The 9,715-nt window shown below is 41.3% G+C and overlaps 1 protein-coding gene and 1 long non-coding RNA gene across 2 annotated transcripts in view; one reads left to right on the top strand and one right to left on the bottom strand.

Annotated features, from left to right (window-relative positions):
• Positions 1 to 233: 233 nt before the first annotated feature.
• On the top strand, positions 234 to 7,470 carry LOC126511261 (uncharacterized). The gene is made up of 3 exons (XR_007594633.1): positions 234 to 340; positions 6,173 to 6,381; positions 7,393 to 7,470. It is a non-coding gene; the product is annotated as an uncharacterized lncRNA (long non-coding RNA).
• Positions 6,656 to 9,715, bottom strand: part of F5 (coagulation factor V) — a 74,555-nt gene continuing 71,495 nt past the window's right edge. The window contains exons 24-25 of the mRNA XM_050158311.1: positions 9,016 to 9,198; positions 6,656 to 7,535 (exon numbers count right to left, since the gene is read on the bottom strand). Of these exons, the coding sequence (XP_050014268.1) occupies positions 7,389 to 7,535; positions 9,016 to 9,198 (330 nt within the window). The 3' untranslated portion in view covers positions 6,656 to 7,388. The remainder of the gene's footprint in view (positions 7,536 to 9,015; positions 9,199 to 9,715) is intronic.

Below are 9,715 nucleotides of genomic sequence, written 5' to 3'. Positions count from 1 at the left end.
GGATGTGTTGTGGAAGAGGTTGGGGAGAGGTGGTTAACTATAAACCCGACTTAATTTTCAAAGCATTAATCTTGTTGAATGGTAACTTCTTAGAGCAAACACTGGGTTTGGGGAGCGAGCTGATATTTGTATTTCAACATCTGGGGTATAGTCCAAGTGATTTCAAAGCAGGAGACACTGTTTATCTAGAATCTGTGCCAAGTGTGCGGCCACACACTCCAAAGCATTGCAAAGAAAAGCATGTGTAGTTAGGAATATCAGGCCTCGAGAGCTGGAACTGTGTGTGGCTGAATGCAGAGCTCGGTGCAGAGGAGTTGCCCAGCAGTTTGTGAGTACTGAGGTTCGGCCACAACTACCCTTTGTGGTATCTTTTCTTGATTTACAATAAACATTTCTTTAAGCAGGCTGAAAGACTCTATAACAATAGGTTACATTCATTTTCAGAAAAGCTGATTCTCAGAGATGGCTAGTGTATGCCCGAGAGAGAAACATCAGAACGCAGGCATACACACAATGCTTGGATACTGATGTCCCTACCACAGGTTATGGATAGGATGAAAGGGAATTGAATGTGAAGGGTTATTCCATTGACAAAATAGAATGACAATCTTTTGTCAAGTAACAGGAAGTTGGATTAATGAAAACAATGTTATAAAATTACATATTTCCCATTATTTTTTCCAAAGCATCTGACTTCCCTTGGCATTTGCTTATATTAGAATGAGATGAAAGAACACACCTGTGGAAATGTGGTTGTTGTATCTGAATGCAGTCTTGAGCTTATTGCCACTGAATGACCATCAAGTCCATGACTGGAGAAATATCTATAACGGGAATGTGTATACGAACATGAGCTCCCTTTAGAGGCCCCACACTCTAGCTCATGCAAACAGAGCACATGGCACTGACCTCTGAAGCCTTGCTTTTGCTGGACAGTGTTTCACTGAAAGGATCCAGATTCTGAGGGATGCACGGGAAAGCAGCTAAACATCATCCAGCTTCCTCGATGACACTGTTCACACTGGATGGTGGCCTTGTTCTGTGAGCTTTGGGGAGAAAATTATGTTTAATTTCAGTCTCCAGGAAAGCATGCTTCTTTTGAATAGTTTTTGGGAGCAGTGCATTCTATAACTGATGATAAGGCTTTAATTTTTGCTTTGACTGTTAAAAAATTCTGTTATAAACTGGGCGGTGGTGGTGCATGCCTTTAATCCCAGCACTCAGGAGGCAGAGGCAGGTGGATCTCGGTGAGTTTGAGGCCAGCCTGGTCTACAGGAGCTAGTTCCAGGTCCGGCTCTAAAACTACAGCAAAACCCTGTCTCGAAAAAGAAAAAGAAAATTCTGTTATATCTCAAGCTCATCTATATTAAGACTAAGGGCATATAGATTATATTTTCTTTGTTGCTGGTTAAAACAATGCTATATTCTTTCACACATGAGGATACCTGGGCTTAGAGAGGCAGCGGTTAAGTATTTTGCCCAAGGCACTTGGCCACTGAGTATCAAAAGCCTTAGAACTCTTGAGAACAGGATTATATTTTCACAATAGCCTTTCTAAATTTCTTTCTGTTCTGACTTGTACTCTAGCTTTCTCTCCTACTTTTAATGGATGGTGTCTATCAGCACCTTATGTTTTCTTCCAACCAAGCTTAAATCCATTGTGTATGTGTGTGTGTGTGTGTGTGTGTGTGTGTGTGTGCACATATACGGGGTTATACTCAACTGTGTGTCAGTGCACATGTACAGGGGGTACACTTGTCTCTCTGTATGTGTGTGTACATGTGTATGTGTGTGTGTGTGTGTGTGTGTGTGGACAAGTACAGGGGTATACTCACCTGTATATGTGTACACATGGATGGGGTACACTCACCTGTGTGTGTATACATGTATGGGGGTATACTTGTCTACTTGTGTGTGTGCACACATATGGGGGTACACTCACCTGTGTGTGTATACATGTATGGGGTATACTTGTCTATGTGTGTATGCACTTGTATGGGGGTACACTTGCCTATGTGTGCACATGTATGGAGCACACGCACCTGTGTGTGTGTTCGTATTCAGGGGTACACTCATTTCTGTGTCTGTTTGTGTGTTTCTCTATCATTCTCTGGCTCATTTTTAGAGACAGGGTCTCTCATTGGACCTGGAGCTCACCACTGTGACTAGACACTTCTCCCTACCCAGCACACATGTTACCGGGCTTTTGCACAGATGCTAGGGGCCCAAACTCAGGTCATCACAATCTCATGGCTAGATTTTTACCCATTCAGCCTTCTTCTCAGGTCAATAAACTTAAATCTTCTGGGGACAAGATAAGAGACAAGCATAATCATGCATTCATTCATAAAATGTGTTGCCATCATCCTAATCATTGTTATTATCATCCTGGGGACTGAGCCTAGAAACTCACATATACTGGCTAGGCGTGACTTCACTGAGTTACAGCCTCAAACTATCCTGTGGAGTTTCGGCTTGAGAGTGTTGGCCTCCCAGTTTCTTTCTAATGTAGCATGTTAGCAGCTGGAGGATAGGGAGCACTCTTTTTAATCTCAGAAATGTCAGACCATATTATCACCACCAATGGTGTAGAATGTTCTAGTCTATTCAATGTATTGCAAAAAAAAAAGCATAACATAGTCTATTGTGCTGAATATTTTTTCTGGTTTATCTTTGGTTAAACTTCTCTCTCTCTGTTTTTTTAAAGGCAGGGTCCTCTGTTGTAGCCCTGACTGTCCTGTAACTTCTTCTGTAGACCAGATTGGCTTCAAACTCTAATATCTTCCTGCCTTGGCCTTCCAAGTGCTGGGATTAAGGGCATGCACCTCTACCACCTGGTTTATTTCCTTTCTTAACAATCAATTTTTCCTTTTTTTCCTTCTCTCTCTCTCTCTCTCTCTCTCTCTCCTTTCCTTTCCTTTCCTTTCCTTTTCTTCTATTTTCTTTTTTTTTAGAGACAGGGTTTCTCTGTGTAATTGTCCTGGCTGGAACTTGCTTTGTAGACCAGGCTGGCCTCAAACTCACAGACATGCCAGCTGCCTCTGCCTCCTGAGTGCTGGGATTAAAGGCGCGTTTTCCCACTGCCTGGCTCTAATTTTTCTTGAAAGAAACTTTTTACTTAATTCCTGTAGTGGTTTGAATAGGAATGGTCCCCGTAGGCTCATAGAATGGTCACCAGAGAGTGGTACTAGTGGGTGTGGCCTTACTAGAATAAGTGTATCATGTGTGTGGGCCCTAGGGTTTCAAATGCTCAAGTCAGGCCCAGTGTCCCTCTCTTCCTGTTGCTTACCCATCCAATGTGGAGCTCTCAGCTGCTTCTCCAGCACAATGCCAGCCTTCATGCTGCCATACTTCCCGTATGACAAGAATGGACTAAACCCTGATGTTAGCAAGCCCCAAGTAAATGCTTTCTTTTTTATAAGAGTTGCCTTGATCATGACCACTTCCCGGCAAAAGAGGACTAAGACAAGTACATTTAAAATTCTTAATTTTCTATGTGAATAAATTTTTCTGAATCTCGTAAGAAGGCCTAAGTGTTCGGTATATAAACAAACATTAACTGCTTCTATTCCTGAGAGAAACATAATCTGGTCAGTGAAATCTACCAAGGAAGTTCAAGCACGACGTCCAGTCAGTCATTCGTTTAGCCTCGGGAATTAAGGTTTAACCTCTGTGGAAATCCTGGAACTCGATTTGTACAGTTGAAAGCCAACTGCTGAGGAAAGGAAGGCAGAAAACAGGGCAGCGGCTGAAAGCAATGAGTGCTCGAGGCAGGTGGGTTTGAGGCCAACTTGGTCTGCAAATAGAAAACAAGCCAGAGTGACATCACAAGTCTCTGTCAAGCAAGCACATGAACGAAGGCTGGGGAGCAGTGGTGATAGGCCCCCAACAATGGGAGAACAAATACTTAAGGCAAGGAGTTGAAAACAGGCACACCAGAGACTGTCACCAAATTCCATGCCAATAAAAAATAAACAAGAGTCTGAACTTGCTGTGTACCATTCCTAAAACACGGAGAAACTTTCCTTTACTCTAAAAATAGAAAAGTGCAGGTAAATTTGAAGGAAGTTTGAATAGGGACAAGAGATCAAGCCTTTACAAAAACACTTTAAAGTCTTGCAACCGTCCAACCGTACCCTGTGATTGTTCTATGTATCAATCATTTTTTTTTCACATGTGGCAAACATTTTCCCTTGAATTGTTCTACTGGTCCTCATCACAAAAGATGACACTTGTTCAATTTTGTTATAAAAAGTTGCATGATGTTTTTTGGTACTTGAAATCCCTCTGAAGAAGTGATCCTACGTTTACTGAGGACGTCTCATATTTGTGAGGAACTCAACCATTCTTCTCCAACTTTCAATTTGAGTGACTAATAACACCTGGGATTTTAATTGTTGGTTTCTCTTTGCAAATCATAATTCCTCCGTGAGTCACTTCTTTCCATAGCGACCAGGTATGAGATAACAAACAGTGCGTGTGCTGTGTCAGAGGAGGACAGACCAGGTACCGAGGCTGTAATTTCAGCTAAAGCACTTCAAAGGGAGGGACAAAAAGTGGAACTGTATTTTACTTCAAAGTCACTTATAGCCCTAACATTTTATTGGTACTGAAACATTTTTTTTTCAGATCAATTATGTGTCATTAATTAACACTCATATCTTCCTGTCTAAGGGTGCGGTTTATACACGCTATAGCTTCCATTTTACATTGTGATTGTCTGAGTTTAGCTCTAACACTAACAAGTAAGAGTTTTGAGCAATTATTTTTCCTTTGGGGTCTTATTTATCTCATCGACAAGATAACCAGGCTACCTGTTTCACTACATTGTCTTTTAGTCCCCTACTTATGGTACTGCATAATATTCATTGCCCCAATCACATTTCAGATCAAGAGAAATTCTAGCCTGGTGTGGGGGCACAAGCCTTTAACCCCAGCAGGTGCAGGTGGATCTCTGTGAGTTCACGGTCAGCCCTGGTCTAGAGAGTGCCAAGCTTAACCAGGACTATATTGTGAAACCCTGGAGAGAGAGAGAGACAGACAGAGAGACACAGAGCTGAGACCATCTAATTCTTAGTAGAGATACCTAGGACTAGCTTTATAATTTATGGGGGCTTCTTAAAAAATGAAAATGTTAGGGTTTTTTTATCTTAAAATTAAATGTGCCAGGAGGATGACAGCTGAGCAGAAACCTCAGTCAAGATCCCTGAACACAGGGCCTTTTTGCTGATAGATCAGTAGCATATTCACAAGGCCAGACTTGTAAAAAAGATTTTTTTTTTAAACTTTAGATTCTCAGCTGTTGTTAACAAAATGAAAATCTTGGAGAAATTTTGGTAGGATAGTGACAGGCATCAGGAATCACGAAAGGAAAGTGACAACAGAAATATAAATACTTCTATGGACGTTGGAAGCTCTCACCCATAACTGCAAGGCTCTCCAGAAGAAGAAATAGGTAACTGGTGGTTTCTAAAGGAACCCTCAGTGAGCAGTGTCCTCTGGTATGCACACCCCGTAGAGTTCCTCCTACTCTGATACTGGGCTAACTTGCTTCACCGGATGGAATGTGGCAGAAGTGAGGCTATGCCTCTGCTCTGAGCCTGGAGTTTAAAAAGAATGAGGATCTCGTCTTCCTAGCATTTGAGAGATGCCTGAACCATCACATAAAAAAATCAGCTGCTCACTGGGGACACTGAGTGGAAGACCACACACAGAAGCCAAGTAGGGGGATTGGAGCTGAGACATGACAAAAGAGAGAAAGGACACTCCCCCGCCCCCACTCTCCCCCTGCATCTAAGGGGATGTAAATCCCCTTAGAAACCCAGTTGAGGCCATGGTTTTACTCTAACGACAGAGGGACACCTAAGGAAGCCAGCAATGAAACTGTCCAACTGAGCCCAGGGAACCCACAGCACCCTCAAAGGAAAGACATTTGGTGTTGTTTATGTCTTTCATTTTTTAATCTAGAAAAATTGTATTTGTGGTATATAATGATGTCTTGACTATATGTACACACCATAAGATTAGCCATCTATTTTACCTCTACCACATGTATATTTTGTGCAATCCTTGCTTAAGCTTTGGGGTAGTTTATTTCACAAAACCAGAGAGTTTTGACTGTCTGAATGACTATCCTGACTGTATGGAATATCCATCCCTTGTGACTTTACAGATGTTGAGACGCTCTACAGACGGGCAACCAGAACAGCACCGTCAGATTTCACGTTTCAGAGAAAAGCATGCTAACAGGAGCTGCCGAGCGCAGGGAGGCGAGAAAGAAGGCACAGACAGAACCCCAAACCCACTTGCCAGTTTGGCCCGGAGCAGCTCTAACAGGAACTGCTAAGCGTGTGCCAACTGTCCCCATGTTCCTCTTTACAGGTAAGCGCTTTCTTTCCCTTAGGTGAACCCAAGTTTTGAAACAGTATGTTTCACGGTGCCAGATTTTCGATCAAGCCAAGGCATATGACCAGCTCTCCCAAGGATATTTGAGTTGTATTTAACGTCTGATGACTGGTATCCTTGGACATCAAGAGGTGCAGCCTCCCCCAAACAAGGCCAAGACAGATTTGCAAGTCCAACTGGAGTGTGAAAAACATGCTCAATTGCTTCTTTGCTCATGAGGAATCAGAAAACTCACGGTGACATCGAAAGATGGACTTGTAAAATCTTTTATTTACTGTTAGAGCTTGAATGTGGGCATGGGCACACACATGTGCCACAGCTGCATGGTGAAATCAAGGACAGCTTTTCAGAATCTGGTGCTTCTTTCCCTGTGGGTTTTTGGACTTGAACTCAGGTCATCAGGTTTTGGCAGCAAGCACCTCTGTTGGCCCACTAGGCCATCTCAACGCAGGGCATTTTAAGTTCTCCCTTCCTTACCGCAAGATTCTTTTCTCTATTATCAAAAAATTAAGCTGTTTTAGTCTCTCTTCTTTACAAATTATAGTTTGTTTTTAAAGGGGAAGTATAGGAAGGCAAGTTTTCTAGGTCTATGAACAGTTTCTGAAAGTAATATCTCTTTTATTAATGTCTACAGGATTGGAAAGAGCTAGAGTGGAACATATCGTTCCACTATATAACATTACATAACATCTTTAATCAGAGTAAAAGGCAGTCATTTTCTTGCTGGAACTTAATATTTTCCCATCTATATTAAAATTAGTGAAGAAAATAATAGCCGCCACCTCGCTTAATGGCAGCGATGAATTAACATTGTAAAAGCGTCTTATATAAACTTTATTCTCTATTATAAAAAATAGCAGAAAATCTCTTAACATTCAAAATAATCATGATATATTGGATATTTTATATTTGCTCTAAATGGTTGATGCCTTAAGAAGTTTCTTCAGTTTTTATCCTTTCCTTTTCTTTCTTGGTTTTCAATTCTAGTAAACGTCACAGCCAAAGAGTTCCAGGCGAAGTGCAATACTTTGGTTCCAAGATTTAGGAATGATGCGGATAAATCTGGAAATGATGGGTGGGTTAAAGAAGTTCTTCATTTGTCCTTTGGTATTACTATTTCCTTCGAAAATCTGAAAGAAAAACATGATAAAAATTGTCAACATTTACATCATGGGCATTAATGTTTCATTCTCATTTTTTAAAATCCTTTTATACCAAAGTCAATTATTACCGAAGTTTATTATTATTTATTTTTTTACTATTATCAGTAAGTTACTAAATCAGAAGACAGATAGATGTCCCCTTAAAGATGTTCTTTTTTTGTTTGTTTTTTTTCGAGACAGGGTTTCTCTGTCTAGTCCTGGCTGTCCTGGAACAAGCTCTATAGACCAGGCTGGCCTTGAACTCACAGAGATCCGCCTGCCACTGCCTCTCAAGTGCTGGAATCATTTCTTAATGATGTGTCAGACTAGGAAAAAATAAATAAACCTGACATGAGTGTTTGCAAACTTCTTCTTTAGCTTCTTTGCTGCCATGTGAGTTTGAAGACATCATTACATTCCTCTGCACTCACTGTCTCATCATCAGGGCGAGAACAATCAAAGCTTTGCATCATACAAGTTGCACACATATGAAAATGTGTGTAAGCACACGGCAAGTGCCTCATCAGGGTTGTGTAGTGGATGCCAATAAATAACTTACTGTCATTGACATTTAAAATAAATGTGACCCTGAGGTTTTTATTTTCATTTCTCTTTTTGATGTGTGCTCTTCCTCCTCCTCCTCCTCCTCCTCCTCCTCCTCCTCCTCCTCCTCCTCGAGTGTTCATGTTTATTTCTGTTCTCCCCCTCAGGAAGTTCCCTGAGATTTACACACACAGCAGCGAGAAGTCATCATTTCTTTAAGGTAGCGGGGTTTACCCTGATGTGAGGGCAGCCTGCTGTAACAAGATAGCACACACTGCCGGGGGTCTAAAAATAAGAAAGGGGCAGCAATTTATTCAGTGCTAAGCATTTAATTAGAATTAAATTAAATTAAACCTTCCTATTAGTTTTAGCCCAGTTCCCATTCCTGGATCACTAGTCAGACCTCCTTGGCTTTACTTCTGACAGCATCATTAAACCACCTGGTAGAGGGTAGAGGGACTTAGGAATGTAATAGAGCAGTTAGCTTCACCAGAAGAGTGGTTTTCCCAAATGTTTTCTGTCCAATAGCAACATGACATACAGAGGCTTGCAGTCTTGGGCATTTGATTCGCTACAAGCAGCAACTCTAACTACAGCAACTGTGATTATTATTATTATTATTATTATTATTATTATTATTATTATCGCAGAAGGTTTTCTGGATAGGCTCACTGTCTTTCTCAGTCAGAACAAAAGCCACACTGCACCCCCTAGCATTTTGTACTCCCCATTTTATTTCACAGGTGGCCAAGTCAGAAAAGTGATGGAAATGGTCCCTCTGCTAAGACCAGCCACCTGGAGGATGGGGGTTGAGAAGACTGGGGGAGCGGTACATAATCATCATTGTCAAATCAAGAAGCCCTTGTTTGTCTCATCGGGAGACGGTTCTCCAGCAGCTTTTGCTTTGCCAGCATGGCACCCGTACCTTGTCCACCATGGAGGATTTCTGCCTGTAAGGCTTCCATTCCATGCCCTGGTCACTGTACTGGATGCTGTAGCTCTTCACGTACATTTCAGAGGACAGTGACTTACAGCCCTGCGTTACAATGGCGGTTATCTTCTTGATCTTGAGCAGATCGATCTGCAACCACTGCTTGTTGTTATTTGCCTATGAAAATGATTTAAAGAAATAAAAACAAAACCCTGGAATGAGTATGATGTTTAAGCCTGTCTGCTTGTTACCATCAGGATGTTTAGAGACACACAGGGCTTTCCCATTTGCTCCCTTAGGAGCCACTGCCTTTGGGAGAACTTCGCTGTGATTTCTTGTTTATTGTTGTGGATCATGATGGGGGACAGGGACTAAATTGAGAGGAATAGACTATACATAAAAGGATGGCAATATGAAAGGGACCTGATTAAGAACAAAGTATAATGACACATATGTATGACATTGTCACAATAAAACCTATTACTTTGTACACCAATCTAAAAAATTTAATTTCTACTGATGTATTGCACATCGTTTACAATAATCATTGCTTTTTCTTTTTAATGTCCCTTGCTGTTCTAGTGTGAGAGCTTATTTAGTCTTTTCCCCTCTGGTGTTTATAACAAGACAAGGTACACAGTGTTTGACAAGTAGCTGCTGGATAAATACATACACAAATTTTACTTGAAATGAG

This window comes from Alexandromys fortis, unplaced genomic scaffold (genome assembly GCF_014885135.2).
Source record: "Alexandromys fortis isolate MF-2015 unplaced genomic scaffold, M_Fortis_MF-2015_v1.1 scaffold_97, whole genome shotgun sequence".
Lineage (NCBI taxonomy): Eukaryota > Metazoa > Chordata > Mammalia > Rodentia > Cricetidae > Alexandromys > Alexandromys fortis.
The sequence above is the reverse complement of the archived record's forward strand: the minus strand, read 5'-3'. Positions and strand labels throughout refer to the sequence as shown.